Source organism: Anarrhichthys ocellatus, unplaced genomic scaffold (genome assembly GCF_004355925.1).
Source record: "Anarrhichthys ocellatus isolate YVR2014 unplaced genomic scaffold, GSC_Weel_1.0 scaffold6, whole genome shotgun sequence".
Lineage (NCBI taxonomy): Eukaryota > Metazoa > Chordata > Actinopteri > Perciformes > Anarhichadidae > Anarrhichthys > Anarrhichthys ocellatus.
The window spans coordinates 8,793,282-8,812,753 of record NW_022280036.1 but is presented as its reverse complement, the minus strand read 5'-3'; the positions used below and the strand labels follow the sequence as shown (position 1 = coordinate 8,812,753).

At 39.8% G+C, this 19,472-nt stretch overlaps 1 protein-coding gene across 1 annotated transcript in view; it reads left to right on the top strand.

Moving 5' to 3' along the window:
• LOC116382916 (hepatocyte nuclear factor 4-alpha) overlaps positions 1-2,457 on the top strand; it is a 5,946-nt gene extending 3,489 nt beyond the window's left edge. The window contains 5 exon segments of the mRNA XM_075447361.1: positions 117-176; positions 179-270; positions 1,628-1,694; positions 1,697-1,866; positions 2,320-2,457. Coding sequence (XP_075303476.1) covers positions 117-176; positions 179-270; positions 1,628-1,694; positions 1,697-1,866; positions 2,320-2,457 — 527 coding nt within the window.
• Positions 2,458-19,472: the final 17,015 nt, after the last annotated feature.

Below are 19,472 nucleotides of genomic sequence, written 5' to 3'. Positions count from 1 at the left end.
CCCCCCCCCCCCCCCCCCCCCCCCCATTCATCTCCCTCCACAAATACACACTCACACACCTTCTCAAAATTTCATTCCCACCTTGCAGAATGCACCGTGAACTCACATATTGCTTTGCTGCTCTCAGTTCCCAGCTCTGGTGTCACCTAGGAGTCATGACATTAACACCAAGAAGACTGTGTGTTTGAGTCCATGAAGCAGCAACTCCTCCTGCTGGTGGAATGGACAAAACACATCCCAGAGTTTTGTAGCTTCCAGATTGATGACAGGAGACCGAATACCTAGAGAACTTTTTATTCTGTCATTGCAGAATAACACTATAGCAACTGACTTTACACAGTGTTTCACAGAGTGTTGGCATTTGTCGGTTCATGTTGATGCTTTGGTTGACGAGCCATGTGATGTAACAGCTGTATATGGGGCGGGGCAGCAAGACGCTCTTTATACCGTGTTACAATCCCGTCGTTCTTGGTAAGACAGATACTGGTTTGTGTCCTTTTCACAGACAAAGAGTGTGCTTGCCTCAGAAACATTGTCTTCTTTTGCCATCATTCCAGTCAGTCTGTGAGACTGGTGACTGTGGATTGTAATTTCTGTTCTGCCGCTTGACTTCATCCATTGCACCAGACAAAAAATTTCTTTCTTTCGATGTTCTCTCCTGTATTAGTTTATTTTCTTGCCCTGTGGTTTAGTCTGAGTGGTCAGACTTCAGAGAGAATTCTGTAATAATAACAGGATGCGATGAGGTTCTTGGCAGTCAGCTGATCTTAATGACCCATTTACCTGAGGCAGTAGCAGAAGAGGCAGGCTGGAAGACCGAATTGATTCAACTCTGCCCCACAGCTCAGCAAAGATAGGCACCATAACCTAGGTTTGGGATTATTGCAGATGTTTTATTCAAACATCTTTTTAACCATCACACTTAAAAAGTTTTTACTTTTCCTTTACTATAAAAAAAATACCACGGCACCAATACAGGGAGACAGGGACACTTGCCCATTCTGACTGCCTTAACTGGTACAGCTTTTCCATTGTATAAAAGTACACAAACGTGACTAAACTCTGATGTCCGATCTTAGTTTTGCATTCAATGTCATTTTATTAAAATGATATCAGGGTAACCAAAGAACTACTTTTGACCGATTAATTATACATTTGATTTCACCAGATCTACAGTGCAAAACAAAAATGTCTCTCCAAAACTGAGTAATTATTATCTCCTGTAACTAATGAGCTAAATCCCATTTTATAAATTAAGCTAAACTGACCCTGGTCTGTTTTCCCTAAGTCTATCAGAGAAGAGCCTGGATCTTGCTGCCTTCATTTTTCATCCCTCAATAAAAATGATTGGTATGAAAATATATTATTTTTTAATTAAAAAATAACAATTTACAGTCTTCGGAAAATCTTTCCCACAGGAAGACTGGATGCTAGATATGAGGGCAGCTTCTCAAGTCCTTACTACATTATCTGTCAGCTGTCATCTTCTTTAGAGAAAAAGTGCCTTACAATGACACATTGGCAACTGCTAAATGTTATAGACTACCTATGTTTTGTTGTCATATGAAATTAAAGTCATTAGTAATTAAACCTCAACTCTTTTTTTCATTCACCTCTGGGTTTGGAGAGTCCTCAGATGGTTCCACTTCTGTGTCTCCTGGTCCATCTGCTGCCAGAAGAAGCAACCTGTGAGCAGCAGGGAGGTTTGGGGAGCTCCTGCTGATCCTGCCTCCCCTACAAAGTGTGGCCTGGCAGATGTTGGAGTCTCTCCACTTACCATAGCTGCTGTGCGAAGCCAGAATGGACAACCTACTGCGAAGAAAGCTGCTGGGAGAGGGAGGAAGACAAGACAGGGACTGTTTACAGGTAGGAGACACTGCTGAAGTCTGTACTAGCAAAAAAAAGGACTTAATTGTTAAAATAAGTATGTTAAACTTTTGAACAGCACTGAGCTTGCAGCGTCATAATTGATACATTGCCATTATGAAGCTCCACATTCACACTGAGCTTTATAGCATGGACATTAAGTTCAGTTCATGAATCAGGTCTCACTCTCATCATGGTCTGCTGCACCTTCTCCTCCTCATTCAGGCGAGGGCCTGAACTCAAGACCAGCAACATGAGCAAAGAGCTTCACCTACAAACTTTTTGAAACGGTTTTGAGCATGCATTATAACTGTGTCCTACCATCACAAAAACAAATCTATTCAGTTCAGTATTTAGTGGGTCTCAACTGTTTCCATGAAATGAAAATGTATTGATAGACAATGAACCCTGATGTGCTAAATGCCATTGCTGATGTCCGTCTGTCTCACACAGCTCTTTCAAGTGGCTTGCCTGCTGCCTCCACAGACTGGCACTGAGGTGTACAGACATGGTGATGGTGCCAATGTGCCCACAGCATACCAGAGGCACCTGTCCACACCAAGAAATACCTCAAGAAGAACAACAACTTAACCAAGGAGTGTTATGAGCTTGAGACAGAACACAGAGTGATATATACATACACTACCACACACACACGTTACATGTTACCAACTACTGCTGAAAAAAAAGTGTTTTGTTAACTTGGACCCACAACAGTGATGCTATAAACATTCTTCATTTAATAATGTATCTTTGTATCGAATATAGTTAGTTCGTCTGAAATTGTATTTCATTTTCCACAGGAACCTGTGAAACACGTGATTAATAACATTCAGCATGTCACAAAAGGCACAGTGATAAACAAAAAGTAAAAGCTGGAGTTATAACTAAGCATAAATCTCTCACTCCTATTACATCTAGTGAGTTGGACTTGTACACAGGGCTAAAGTGAACGGCCCATAAATTGTCAGCAGAGGGTGCACAAAGCCTGTTCAGAAACATGTGTTGGCCGCTGTGAGGCAAGCTTTACTTTGCAAATAAAAACCTTCAACATGGTCAAGTTTTGCTCATCATTGAAAGGGTTAATTCACTATAGTGAAGATCTAAGTAAAGAACATATCACAACCATTTAGATTTAAAAAACGTTAAGAGGCATCAATCACAACACAACATTAGCTATCCTCTTTGGACCTCTTGCTGAAGCCATGTTAAGCGTGAAACCTTGATACAAGCACACTGGATGTGGATAGAGAGTCGACAATGAAGATCAGAAAGTTGTCAAGCAAGAAGTCACAGCGATGTGATGAGGGTTGAGGGTGCTCAACAGCCCAGAAGCTTTGAGATGATGACTCAATGTTACCTTATGACAAAAGTGTGTGCTGCATTATAAAACCATTTCCTTCTAGCTCCTCGGTTTGTTTTTATATCTTAATCACTGAATCCCTAAAATAAAAGAGAAAGAACCCCATCCTTCATTCTCCCCTGAAGCCAATGGCAACCATATTAACACCGGGTATAATCTAAACAACATGGTTGTTAATCCGGTTCTGCTGAAGATTGAGCATTCACGCGTTCTTAAAAATACTCGTGCATCACAGAAATTATAGCTAAGTAGTTTTCTTTCCACATCAGGTCTGGGACATTTAGCCTAATTAGTGGAGGAATCTCTGATGTTATAAGAAGTTATATAACATTATGTAATCCCATAAGGCTAAGTGGTTCGATGTAATGAGAGCGAAGAATGAAGTTTACATTTCACTGACTGGCATATACAGAATGTGCTTGGCTTGCACCCTTTGTCAGCCGCATACAGAACATTAGCTCATATAGAACAGCCAGTTTCCACTCATCGGAAGAAAGCCATACTGCTGTGGTAAAGGGACACTGTGGAAGACAGCATGGACAGATCAGATTGAGATGAGTTGTACAGCTACAATATAACCCGCACCACTGGACTTATATTTTGTGTATTACATTACAGTATTTCTGAAATGGATAGTAGTGGCAGTGCGAATATACTGTGGCTGGAAAGGAGTTAAGACAGCCTCCTTTTATCTACAGCATCAACAAAATACTGAACTTCAGGGGGAGTTTTCCACTTCTTCCACTTATGGTTAACTTCAACATGTTGCTGAAAAGACCGTGAGTGACACGTGGCAGGGGACAATGTGCCCAGGGATCATTGTGTCATCCATATATAAGAATGTCCATCTGTCTGTGTTAGCTTGGTTATTGACCTTTGACCTGTCTTACTATAAGTGCTTGCATGCTGATATAGGCTCCATATTGTCATGACACAGAAGATCAGACGAACATCTGTGCTGTACCTGAGGTGTTTACAAAAGGACATATATCCCATCATGGTTGATATGCATTGTTTACTCATATTAACCACGACAGAGGGAAAGCTGTATTTCAACAGTCAAAAAGACAGCAGAGATGTAACTTCTTTAACTTTCCTGATCCATGTGCTGTAACATCACAGCTCTGTCTGAGATTTAGGTTAAGAGACCTGCGTTGACCTCCATTAGAAGGAGAGAGGGAGGATTAAGAGGTAACATATCTTCACTACTTCACCCTGTAGTGGTGAAACTTGGAAACAAAAACGTAAGCATGTGAATGATGAGCATTCCTTCTGCACATGTATGCTTTTGGAAATATCTCTCTTTCACATCGCAAAAAAACACAGCATGATATCACATTTAAAGCCAATCCAGGGTTCCATTAAAAAAAATGATTTATAATAACAAATACGAAAACAAACTAGATATTTACACAGGTCAAACCTTCAGCATCTCAGAGTGATGCTGTTAATGGTTATTAAAAGGAGGCAGGTGAAGGACTGTACTTGCTCAATAATATCTATTTGAATTGTCCAATAGTTGCTTTGGACTGTTCCTTATTGGCTAAAAGTTAGTTTTAAGAACAAAGGTTACTGTAAATCAAGATTTAGTATCAAATATGTCATTGATTTCATGCTTACTGAACATTCCTCAGATGACAGAGTAGAGCATTGGCCCACCACTCGAACAGTTAATTCGGCTTTTTAAATGGGGAAATGAAAAAGTCGGTGCCTTATCATACTCGGGTTTCACTGTTTGTTGCCGTTTGAAACCAGGACACTGCCAAACAGCTTGGAGCCCCTCTGATATCGGCTTGAGGCTATTTATTACACTATCTCCAAATGAGGGCCACAGATCTGCTTGATTCTCTCTACAGAAAGGCATGAGGGGCTTAGCTATACCACATTTCTATTGGATTATACTAGTGTGGAAAGAACTGGGGAAACACTGACATCGTCAAATCAGAGGTTGTTAAAATCAAATTTGCATCTGGTCAAGTTTTGTAATCTTATATTTAAGCTGAAAGAACTATTGAAACCTTGATGATGTGCACCACATATAGAAGAAACGAATGGAGGAAACATGGCTTACATGAGATCTGATGAAGCACTGACACAGAGGTTCAGTTCAGAGTTCAATCAGGGATTATTTCCCCTTTCTGCCTTTCTGAACTCAATATTCAATACTCATATCAAGACAGCTAGTTGCTAATGGCCATACACATTGATAATAAACACGTCTGTCTGCTAGTAAGAAAAGACAGTATGTTTCTTTCTGCCTAGTCAGGTCAGTGAAGTTCACCATCCAGATGTTTTCACTGCCCTTTCAGGTAGCAGACACAAACAGCGGTCTTCTTTGTGTTATGGATTTATGACTGGAAACCACTCCACCAAATATAGCTGTGGAGAGAGCAGCTCTCATTGTGGTCTGAATTTTAATCAGGGAGCCTGTGAGGAGAGGTAGCACTTCAAGTTTGAAACTGAATGTTCAACCAATGGCTAATTAGTTGAATTATTCCAGAAAGAAAACTCTTTTAAGAAGTTGCTTTTTGAAACAAGTATCTGCTGGCAGGAAAATTGGGGATGATAAGGTCTGCTGTCAACTCCCCACAAATCACCCTCTTGAAGAAAAAATCTGGTAACTTTTTACCCTTCAACTTTGATAGTAAAGCCAATCAAAAGAAGAGTTGCATTAAAACCCTGGAATGAATCCTTATTGTTTGCAGACTTGTAGACTTACCCGGGACAAGAACAAAAGGAATGTCTGCTTCAAGTACTTTTATAAACATATGTGTATTGGTACTGTCCAATACATTTTGTACCACTGAAGCAAAGGAGACAGACAGAAACTGGGATGCCAGTACAACTTCAGGCTTCAAAGTATTCCACTCTTAGATCAGTGAACAATAAAGTTCAGCTATAAAGTGATCGTTACTAAAGCTACATGAGCCGTGTGGTCCAAATCCAATTTGTTAAATGGCCTCAAAGCCTCCTTATCTTGAACACAAGCAAACTTTTAAGCACACTTTTATGAGACGTCCAGGTCTCTGCTTTCGGTGTATAAAGTTTCACAAGGCTCTTAAAAATGTAGAAAGCATTCCAGGCCACATTATACATCAAACAGTCTTTAAGTTCCAATGACACAACAATACTGCTAGTTTGAAGAGAGAAGCCACGTTTTAATGGTAGTGTAGTGCTATGATCTAGGTTGCGGTGATGACCCAACAGGTTAATCATTTTAGACGACCTCTGAAAACAAAAGTACTGATGTGACCTCTGACTTTCTAGATTGTCTGTGAATGATAAAAACTTAACTACTCTGGTGAAAGCTAAATTTCTCTACAGTTTAATATATTATAAATAGAAGCATCCGATATCGCTGTCAATTTTCAGGATTTTCAGTGCCTTCATACAGCTTTCTATGCATCTAGAAAATTAGACGCAAAAGCAGATTTCTCTGTCCACTGTACATAAAAGTATTTCCTGTCAAACAGATGGTATTTAACGGTTTACATGAATTAAATCTGAAATGAAACAATGGCTGTTTAGGTGTCAAATGTCCCCAATTTGAATGGTGGCTGTAGACAACTTTTTGTACTTCCATATGTCATTTTTTAGCTCCCTTTGCTGTTATATCGAGATACAACCAGGAATGGAGTATGATTAGGTATGACCAAAGCATTAAACTGTGATTAAAGAAACACTTTGTAACATTTAGGGAGATCTACTGGCACAAATGGAATACAATATCAACAAGTATGTTCTCTTGTAAATAACAATCTGTGTTTTCATTTACTTAAAATGAGCCCTTCGTATCTACAGAGGAGCGAGTCCTCTTCACAGAGCCAGCTGCCATGTTTCTACAGTGGCCCAGAATGGACAGCCAAGCACTACCTCGAGATAGAGCCATATGCGTTTTCACGTTTTCATATCAGCCACCAGACTTCCACACGCTTGGCAGACAGGAGAGGTTTTCAGGTGGTTGCAATTTGAATCTTCACCACTAGATGATTCTAAATCCTACACACTGGACTTTCAGGAAAATCTTACATAATAATGCAATAAAACTGCCTTCATCAGAGCAACTTACTCTACATGTTATATCATCAAAAACAAGGATCAATAAACAACGCCGTAAACAACCACATGTGTAAACAATTACAGTCAAGGCGGGAGGAAATTATTGCGTCTGACCTCATCGCATTGTAAAATGCATACACAAAAGCTGATATAACTATGTTGTGATTCAAGGCTAACTCATGAGTCACTACTATTGCATCTTCCTATAAAGGGTGTTTATAGGCAGTGAATTGTATTATACAAGCTGATATCCCTGACAAAGCATATGAGGCACAGAGCTCACAGAAGTCAGTGCTCAACAGTGTAGCCTTTGAGCTCTAAACTAATAGTTGTTCAGCACAGTTGAGCATAAACTGGCCACTGCTGCTGTGTTGACCTGCATGATTTGTTTGGCCAAGGGAAGTCTGGGCAAGAGAGTTCAGACCGGGAGGGGTGACATGGGGACGCAAGAACAGCTGTGTTTAAGCAGCCGACTAAGACAAGGCAGAGACATGTGTTTGGTTTCTTCCTTGTATAGCCTCCAAGTAATCAACAATGCAGAATTTTAGCCAGACTTGTTGCCCCACTTGTGAGTGAGTTGAACACAAACAGAGAGAAAGCACTGGAGTAGTGTGGTGCAGTTTAACAAGTGGAGACTTTTAGGTGGTTTTGGCCACAGAGGAGCCCTGAGAGCACCTGCTCAATCAGGAACACTCCAGTGGGACCAAATCTCAACACAACCCCTCACAGTTTGTGTTTTTCCACTGCAGAGAAGCGGACTGGGAAAAGCACTGGTTTTGCACAATAAATGGAGCGTTTGAGGAAGGTACAGATCATCTTTTCTTCACATCATGTGCATGTGCCTTTTGGTGTGTAAAGTCTTCCAATGTGTGCATTAGTTTCCCCCAAATGAACACGTCATGTAAATTTATATCATGGTTTCAGAGGGCTTCCATTCTGGTCACTGGCAATGGATGCCTTGAATGTCAGATATGAAGGAGCGAGTATTAAAACGTTGCGGTCTGGGCCCATCGGGGATACAGCTGGAGAGAAGACGTGGCGTGACTGTGGAGTTGTTAGTCTTTTTGTTACAACGATGAGCATTATAAAGTCTACGGAGAGATAAAGATATAAATGACTTCCTAGTAGTCATCCTTTAAGGTAATATTTAAGATTGAGGTTTGTTCCTCAGCAATCCTAGTGTGGCTAAGTGATAACACAGGAGTTTGTAATAAACCGTGTAGCAATTAAATTAACAAATGATTTCCAATTTGGCCAAGTCAAAGTTTCTGTAAACTTTTCTCTGCCTCAACAAATAACATGGCCTACAGTGCCCTTGGATCTGGCTCACCTCTGATAACGGTCAGATGCAAACTCATTAGTTGTGCAAACATGCATAGTGTACAACCTGATTTGACTACCTGCCTCCTTTCAACACCTAGCAATGCCACATGCTACCCATGATTCTTGGACACTCGACAAGAAAAATAGTAGAAAAGCAAGATTTTATTAGCTACAGCCCACTTCACCATCCCGGCACTTTTACTTACATTTGGCTCAAATCTGTAAACACATGTCTGACCTTTTGCAAGAGTGTGAGTTTTCTAAATCATAAAAATAGCACAAGTGTCATTCTATATTAAGGGGACATCTTTTTGTGCTGGTATAAGGATGATTAGACTACTTCAGTGAAACAGGTAAGTTAGTAGAATTTAAAAATATGGTAAACATAGTGCTGTAGATGAGGAAAATGCTTTATGTACATCAATTGACTTTTTTTTCCGAGTTGTCTCACACAGAACCTGACTTAAACTTGTTTCTTGTGTGGAACACATTTTTCCAAGAAGCCCAACATTAATTGTCAGACATTTTTCCATGTGGGCTTCAAGGCTCGGGAGCATCCAGCAGCTTAGGCTGTCGGAGTGATTCATCTTCTCAGTCTCATCTTCAAACATATTTTATAGTCATGTTTATGTGGTGAAATGGTGTTTGTTTTATGACTACTGTATTTGTATTGGATACATTATTACTTTACAATTACATTTTGAATTCATGTCAGCCTTGTTACATGCGTTACTGATCCTGCGGTCACATTTGTATTGTTTAAACTGGTTATAAACTCCTGAGGTTGCAGTGGCACCAGCAGAATATCTATAATAGTAATAATAAAAAAACAGCAGTAGGGGTGGTAGTGGTCGTTTACACAGTACAGAGGAGAACACAAAAACGTGCACTGTCACCTTTCAGGGAAGTACAGTAACATGTTATCTAAACAGCCCGAAGTCGCACTAAATTGTTTACTAACTTCAGTGTGTTCCTGTGTTACAAAATCACTTCACAGACACTCAATTGTAAAGCGGAAGGTGATGATATGCGGTACTGTGACGGAGCACATCCAAGACAGCATAATCCACACAACTACCCGAGCTGCCAGAAAATAAGTTGTGTTCTTTTTCCTGGGAAGGACTTACAGCCGTGCAGCAATGGAAAGACAAATGGAGAAAGACGATGACAGATGTTGAAAAACAGACATCGTGGGTTGACATGAGCAGAAAAATGTGTTCATCATGTGTGTATCAAAGCACATGGAGACTGCCGGCCTTTTCAAAAACCATTTTACAGCTAAAGATTTCTTCCCACAACATTTTGTGTCTGAGACGCAATATGAACTTAAAGGTTGGGAATTTCCCAAAGAATTCTAGTGGGAATGTGATTCAATAAAAGCTCTTAATACACAAAAATGATTTGTAAACCAGACCAGAAACCCAAAAACGTAGCCCCTTGCCACGAGAAGCTTATCCGACCCCAGGCCGATGGCTGCCGGGTTCAAAGATTGTACAGTAGGCAACCCCGTGGCATCTAATATGAACCTCAACACAGAAGTTTTAGTTTATTTGGATGCTGTGTGGGCCTACATTTTACACAGTCCTTACTGAATGGGATGCTGATTAGCAGATTGCTTGTTATTCCTTTGGTTGCCTCTGTCTGTGTGGTTTTAGCTCTTGAAAGGGAGAACAGTCTCATTAACAATAAATCAAACATCTCAACAGATATTATGTGATCATGAGGTAAATCGAAGCGTTTAAAGAAGTAAAGCACTCACAGAATGAACACATCATGTTTGAGGGTCAAAGAAGGGAGAACAAAGGGAGTAAGGCAGTATTGATAGCCTCTCATCAAGCCGAAGTGATTGCACCTGAAGAGGGGCGGTTCCCTTCCCGGCAAGCGTGCTTGTTTTATCCTCCCTGCCTCAGGTATGGTCATGTGATCTCTTTCTGGGGACTTTTAACACAAGAGCAGCCTGAAGGGGTTTTGAGATGAAAACAATCCCAGATTTATGTCTACCAACACATTTTTCCTGAGCTTCCTTTTGTCTGGGGTGAGGTCTTTCCTGTCACCTACAATATTTAATTTCTGTCTCTGGACCTCCCATGCAAGTATGATCCTGTGTGTCCTGTGTTTTCTTGATCTTCCAGAAAGACTTTAGCTTGGTCTTCTTAAAGTGTCGGCCCACGACTCTATCCCTGCATATATCCTATGTCAGTGCTATAAACCTGGTTAATTTCCTCTTTGTGTTATTATTAGTTTGTTATAAACCTCTGTGATCTCAAAAGTTATATCTTTTCAGATGCTCAGAGATGCTCTCTCCATGTACTGTTTCTTTATTTATTTTTTTCTCACCAACATCCGCACAAATTTCTCATGCATCCACCAACCTACACTACTGATACAGTGAATCTATTTTTGCAGTTCAATGTATGTTGAGTAAATAAAACAGTTAAGCACATATTTAGTTTCTCTCTCTTTATTTGCCATAGTCTAAAAGCTGGTCTTTCTAACTACTCTCTCCTGTATGCTGTGGTCAAAGTCTTGAGGGACATACTCAACAAGTACAAGCTTGTTTATCTGGACTGTTAGTCTTTTCCAAGTCCCGGAAAGAGCATGTTTAACAGGCATGGCGGATCCATGTACTATGTGTCAGGGCAACCGTAAAACACTGTGAAGATGGGGCTCAGATGATTTCTGGGCTTTTCTAATTTCTATCAACAATTCCTCTGTCACAGCTTTGTCACAGCGCATCTCAACCCCTCAACTTTTTCATCTCTGAAAATGATTCCCGTATCAGAAACTGTTGCCGCTGTTCACTACGTGTCAAAGCTAAGTGGTTACTCCTTGACTGAATTCAATCTGTCACAAAGACAGACATGGTGAGACATTTGCTGAGGAACACAACGTTCTGGATGGACCCCTCCACTGTGGCTGCAGTATTTTGAAGCATGTTTGTTAGTCACACACAACTAATGAGTTCCATCAAAACATCTTGGCTGAAGCATCCATTGGTCTGCTTGAAGTTGATGTGCGTCAGCAGGCCTGTCGGGATGGTTTCACGCATGTGGTGTCAGCAGTCTGATCTCCTGTCACTGCTTACTACTCACTGCAAAGAGACAATGCCACAACGAGTGCGTAAGTTGGTTTGCTCAGACGTCAAAGACAAACCACCACTCCCAAAAACATAATATATGGTTCTTATAGAGACAGAAACAAGATTTATTTATTTTTTTTCTCCCCCTCAGACTGGTTGTCTGGACCAGATTTCAAATATAACTGCACTTGTAAATACAGCCATCCACTAACTTTCATAATTTGTGACTATAAATGACAGAATGGAAGAGAGAAACACTTCTGGTTTATGTTTTATACCATGATAACATGCTGGATGGCTATCTTAACAAGAAACAGTGTATGCCAAATGAAGTCCGGATACAGCTAGAGAAACATTCCTCTAGTGAAAGCTGTTCGTACAAAATGATGCATAATCACACAGACAAAAGCAAATTTAACATACATTCATCACAGCTGTCTGTGATGGATGTGTAAACCTAAACGCAAGTCGCTCTCAGCCTTAAATAGGAATACTGAATTATTCGACAATGGCCCACATACTGATAAGCTCTTGAGACTTTCACAGTTTGTGTTAAATGAGATCAAATGTGGGAATTGTTAAATAAATTTAGAGTAGTTTTTTTGCAGCGCCCATCACTCAGCCGTTCAAACCTCCAGGGGAAAAGGTCACCAACAAGTCTAGAAAACCTGTCTCCCACTAAACATTGCCTTTTCTGTCTGGGAACGAAACCTTTCCCAGAGCCCCTACAGTGCCGCTGCGCAAAAGGCAACTTGCAAGGGATTTTCAAGGTCTGGTATAATAAACTCACGACTACAAGCTGGGACTTGGGCAAGGCGGCCCGGGCTGACATTTGTCTTGGCATACGCAGGCAGTGCCAACATTAGTGCAGATAGCCCACTGACATCAGTAACATGGGAAAAGTGGCCTCAGGGCATTCATTGAGTTGCTGATTCCATTTGGCTCTATGAGAACCCACATTATTGACATACGACTGGCAATGAACCTTATTTACAAAGTTGCAGCTGCAGAGGATTTGTGTAATATAGACTTCCTTTTACATGTCATAACTGACTGATTCCATGATCAAATGTTGCAGATACCAATAACTCTTACATATAATACATATCACATCCTACAACATAAAGCCGGTTGTGACTGACTTTTTAAAAATGATGTTTCTGGCAACATTTGCAAACTCTCCAGACAACAGATCCACAGAGTGGTCAGTGTTCTGACCTTCTGAGTCTAAGCAGCTCATCCACCCCATCCCAGTTTAAGCCATATCTGGAGTGGAAACTTGGCCTGAATTCATGACCAGATTTCATAGAATAACATGGACCTCCATGTGCCAACTGAGCTGATCTGTATGATTAGATAATTGTACAGTAAGCGCTGTATGTTAGAACCTGTCCAAACTTCATCAATTAGTCTTCTTCTTCAAGTGTGATGAATGCATCACATCTGTGTTCAATTTGTGTTAAATACTGTATGTCACCATGTTAAAAACAAATGTTCTGCATTGTACACTACTTTCCAAAACATGTCCTTCCAAATCCCATGTCCAGAGCAATCAGCAATGCTTCTTTCTTAAAAGGAGTATTTGCTTGTTGTTGCACCCTGCCTCACTTCTATACTCGCTGAGAGTAAATGTTTATGCATTGTTTGATCATTGCTTTCAGGACATCAGACTGAATGAACACACTAAGAGCCCATAAAAGGCCTGGGTCAGTTTCATCCAAATTCTCAGAGCCTCTCACAGAAGGAAAACTTCAACAAACTTTGCAGAAGTGTCTTATTCCTTCTTCTTCTTCTGCGATTCACTGGTTGTGTACTAGCACAAACCCTCTGAGGATAGAACTATTTAAACAGACAATAACACCGGCCCTCAAGTCTTGTTTACTTAACTCTCCACTTGTCCCACTGCTTCTATCAGAACAAAGTGGTGACAAACTCTTCTGCTACTCATTTGATTCATATGTTCACCAAGCAGGGCACTAACTGGCAGACAAAAGAAGCAGCCAACCATTATCAGTGTGTGATTATATGTCGGTACCAGTGTGTGATGCTGGAAAGCAAAACTGGTCTATGAGTGTGCTCTTTGTTATATTGAGTCTCTATAATTAAACTGCTTTACTCGCAGTGTGTTTATGAAACAGTTTTTCATGCACCCATCATTAGCTAAATATTGGACTAATGATCTTGAGGAATGTCATGTGGAGGAGAGACTGAGACCCCATGATTTAGTACTCCATCATTGAGAAAAGCAACGATGGAAAAACATAATAATAATAATAATAATGCATTCTATTTGTAACGCATTCGCTTCCAGGACTCTTTCCGTCCCCAATAAATATTGTGAGATTTCTAAAGGCTTCAGTTGTGTGTTTCTGTGGTAGTAACATAATAACCATAACTAAGTAGGGACTTCATAGGCAGACCTCAACAACTATTGGTTGCCATGAAATTCATGGTCATTCATTGTCCTCAGTGGATGAATCTAAAAAGACACTGGCTGATTGGTGAACCACTGTCCTTTCCTTATAGCACCACCACAAGGTTGAGATCTTTAGTTAGTAGTGACTTGTGTCAACGCTATTTGATGGATTACCCTAAAATTTGGTACAGATATCCATGGTGCCCAGATGGTGAATAACAACAACGTTCGTGATTCCTGGATTTTTTGCATTTACAACATCAATTGGTACATTCATGGTTCCCAGATAATAAATCCTCAGGACTTTGGTGATCACCTGACCCAACATCAGCATGTTAGCAATGCAAATGTGAGCATGTTAGCATGCTGATGTTAGCATTTACTGTAGTTTAAAAGACACCTCTGGGATTCGGTAGAGCCTAAAAGAGCTGCATACCTTAGCAACATTAACATGTATCAATAGTTATCACATCACATATGAACACTACATCACTCTCCATAACAAACAGATTCTGAAACTGAAGTTAAAGGTTTAACTCCTGAACTTAAAATCAGTTCACTCACAATGTCAAATGCAAAAGTAAAACTGAACAATCCTTTAGATCAATGTTGGGCCCAGCATCAGTTATCTAAGTACAAAAACTTGCAGTAAGCACGATGTGTGCCCAAAGATTCTTTCGATGAGGACCTTCTGTTCGAAGGGAGTCACGGTTAAGGCAAACACTTATCCATATAAGTATATCTTCCATATAAATATTCATCCTGGAAAAGAGACAAAAGTATGTCTTCAAACCATCATGGATTATGGTTTACACCACAAAATGCTGACTGACACTCTTGTGTTTGATCATTGGGCAGTGAATCGTCACCACACTTTTCCCAAAATGGATGTGCGTCACGAGGGAGAAAGAAAAACTACCACTGAGGTCTTATCGTTTCAGATGAATGGGTGGAGCCTATAGATTACCGGGCAGTGAGGCTTTGTTTAAGTTCTCCTGTCCACATTGGTTGACTACACACCATCACCACAGAGTCCTCATCATCTCTCTGACAAACAGCCTTTGTTCTCACACTTGGGGTTGCCTCCCTGTGGGCCAGAATTCACACTGAGTCCCGAGGGAACCAGCCAAGTATTCACTGCGGTGGCTCTAATGCCAAGAAAAAACACAGAAGACCCAACCAAATAAAACAGTGACGAGGATACATTACTTAGAAAAGCGTCATGGCATGAATTTCCTTGAGTGGTTTGCCAGTATTAGTGCAGGATGTTATCACTTGTAATTCTGTGTTTTATGGCTTTGCAAAGTAATAAAAAAGTAAAATATTCAGTAGACTATTACCTGACGGAATTATTAGTATTATTGCCATATACAGTATGTAGGGTTCTGTATGAGCTGATTTCTCTTCACGCACTTTGTGCATTCCTAATATTAAATGAACAAGTGTATGTGTTATGATATTAAACTTGGAAAGTCTATTCAGATAAATCAGGTTCTACTGGTTGTGGCATATTATTCTTTTTTTATTTCTTGTATACTTTGGTTTACCTCCTCACATACTGTAGGTATATCATTTACTGCAGTTCACTCACACTGTAATCCTAGTATTCAGTTTGGTCATCATAATGTGACAGAAACAAAGGCCACGCAAACCAGTGCCTGAAATGCTCCATGACTGGAGGAAACTAGTCACCTATTTAAATCTGCTTTTAACCTGTGATGCAATTTACGTATGCGTTTGCTTTGTTTATTACTGTTATAATGTCATCTATCGGCCTTGTTCATATTTTTAGTGCTTTTATTGTTTCTGCCTTTACAATGTAAAGTGTTTTTGAGTACCTTTTAAAGCGGCACACAAATAAAATGTATTATTATTATTAATATTATGCAACAATAAAAAATAAGCCATCAGGAACCTAGCCCATGGCTGAACCACAACCTTTAGATCACCAAAAAATATTGAGTCAAATGATGCTGGAAGACATTTTAATATATTCCAAATACATTTCAAACGCTCCCTTTAGATTGATGGTTTTAGTAAAGCCTCTATCCTCCTTTTGTATCTGTAAATCTTATCACATTCTTGTGATGAACAACCAGGCCAGACAAAGTCCTGTCATAACAACATCAGCCACATCCCTGCTTCGCCTGTTATGGTAGATAATTCCAATGTCTCTAAATCTGAAATTCCTCCACACAAACTGCAAACTTGCTTTCTATAAACTATGTGCTGTACTATAAGGCCTCTCTGACCAGAGCAATATCACAATCATACAATTTAGACTCTGTACAGTGATCAAGATCCTGCCTGAAAGTCTTGTCTGGAGTATATGAACTATACTGAAATAAGTTCTTTCTACTCGTCTATCACCATACAGATCAACTAGTCAGCAAATTATGCAAGAGTGAATGAGATCTGTCCCAAAAGCCCGAATGTCAACCTGCCATTGTCATTATAATTTATCTACTGGCAACTATGAACAGATATACTGCATGTCATGGAAATCTATCCCATAGTTGTCTAGACAATTCCCGAAAAAAAAGAAATTCTTATTCTGCCGAAGTGGTGTATCGACCTGGAAAGTCTTGCTTCTGAAGATGAAGCAAGACTGAAAAATATGCTCACGTATACAGTGTCATCACTTAAGAAGTTAATTCAACGCTAGGTCACATTTTGTTTATCAATTCATGACACATTTAAAGGTTAATTTAATGTCTGATTATCAATGATGTGACCTTAACCGCAACGGCTGCAGAAAAAAAAAGTCCACTAAGGTCAGTAGGACTTATCTTCTAGGGGTGGGAATCACCAGAGATCCCGCGATACGATATTATCGCGATACTTGGGTCACGATACGATATTATCACGATACTGCAATTTATTGCGATTTATTACTTTTTTCAACTTCAAATTATGTCCCCAAAGGAAAACTGTGTCAACATGTTTTATCTAAACATCTAATCTTATATAAAGTTTTCAGTCTGTTCATCTCACTTCAGTCATTTTTATTGCAGCAAAATAGGATTGTCAAGCAGACAGACTGACCAACAATGTCATAAATGTTGCACCTGACAAACTGAACTGTTTGTATTACTACATAGTCCAACTTAACTAAATGCAAACGTGTGGACTTGGTATATGAACTATAACTTATATAAGTAGGATATAAGAGTTATATAACTCAGTATAACTTGCGATGCGTGGACATCAAGGGCAGAGAGACAGTTATGCGCTGCTCTCTCCCCATGAGCCTGGCTACTGTTGGCAGATTTAACCCCTTTGTGAGGCCAGATGTCTCTATCTTTGTTTTGACCAACTTCCTACCAATCACGCTGACCCGGGGCCTTTGCTGACCTCACCAGAAAATAACTCAGCACCATCTAGTGGACTGAAAAAGTAATTGATTTGATTTTTCTAAAAAAAAAAATAAATAAATAAATAAATATATATATATATATATATATATATATATATATATATATATATATTAATAGTTTATATAATAAAAGAACGATACTTGGCGTCCATGTATCGATACAATACCGCCACGCAAAATATTGCGATACTATGCTGTATCGATTTTTGCCCCCACCCCTAGTATCTTCTGATGAAAATGTTGAATGTCAGAGCAAAATATAATGGCATTCCATTTCCTTACCTCTGGTTTCATCTAAAAGCCCTCTTGCAAAGATACTGTGCATTACTTCGTGACTTTCTTATTTCTGTGGTGCTCTGAAGCTCAGCTAGTGTCAACAAGTCGTGCAAAGGACTCAAACGCAAACTCCGGAGGCAGGTCGGCAGAAAACACTTTTTTCAAGCAAGGTTCGCTGCACAGGTGATCAGTCAGGATAGGCGAAAGTACAAAGTCATTAGGCTGAGGCAGAGTCCAAAAATCCCCAAACAGGTCAAAGAGAGACGAGAGACTAGAAACTGGGACAGAGAACAGAAATGCAGGAACGCTAACCACAAGGAGTACAGACAAAGTGGCACAGACAAAGGGGAGAACACAGAGTGCATACACAAGGGAGGAAGGGTAATCAGGAGCAGGTGAAGCCAAACAAGGTGGGGCAGGTAATCACACAAGTGAAAGACAACAGGTAAGTGCCCAAATAAAACAGGAAATGAGACAAATGCTGAAAAAATAAGAAAACATAACTTATACAGGGGTAAGTCAAAGCTTTCCCAATGAACTCTTACTTAACACTGCTAATAATAATAAGATACTGAATTTACACATAAAATGAAAAGCTGCAGAAATGCTTGAAAACCATCGCTCACCAAAGCTCTGCCAGATGCAGTGTTTTGCCATCCTTCCCTTTGAACTCAAGACTCTTTACATCTCAGATCTTTAGAGCCCAGATCACTAGAGACATTTATTTCCATGTCCTTTAAGTTTTGTAGATAGTTGGAAATATGTGTCAATCTCATATCCAGTTAATTTCTTGTGATAGACCTACATTAATAATGGACTTATAAGAAAATGTTTAAAGTGATGGATCAAGTTCACCAGTAGAGCCGAAGGAGTTTTGACACATAATAGACTTTAACGACAATAACGTAAAACAAATAAAACTTTACTGCTACCTTTTGAGTCCTATGAGATGTACAGTACAACCAATACAATATGTTGTGCAAAGCACATGGACAAGAAAGTTGGAATGAGTTTTTTCTCTGAGGAGTCTGGGGATTTATAGGGTGAGTACAAATCTTTATCTCCATGGACAATGGGAGTAAAATAGCCATCACACAAGCCAGTTGCAGCTGTTTATCAGTAAAGTGGCCAAAGCATTGTGCAACCAAGACTTAACTGAAACCGCACATCTGCCTCAAATAACAGCCCTGGAGGTATGAAGAATTATTAGCGCTTGAAATGTTTCCCTGTTCATCTCTCTCCTTTCTTCTTCCAATGTCTCTGCCCCTTTATGAGGGTTTGAGTAAATGAGGCATTTATTGGTGGCATGTATACAGGGATCTAGTCATCTCAGTGAGCTTGTCACAAACATCCGTAAAGTGGCAAATGAGAACAACACCCTGGAGTGTGAAATGGGAAATTAGTTTCTTTCTTTCTTCTGAAATTATTCCACCATAAACTAAAGCCATATTGGCAGATTACGTATGTGGTCCTTGAGTAAAAGTGATTGCTTCAATTTAGTGTTCCACTTCACTCGGCATGAAGCAGAGCCAGGTTATGAACATGGTCAGAGATATTCTTCCAAAGATAATGAACAAATCTTGGGTGGCCTGCATCTAAATTTCATTCAGAAAGCATGACGTACAGACTTAGCTTGATGCACTGGTCAAAGTAGATTTAATAAAGTCGTATAACAGTTACACAGTTTTTCTCATATTATGTGACTCACTACCCC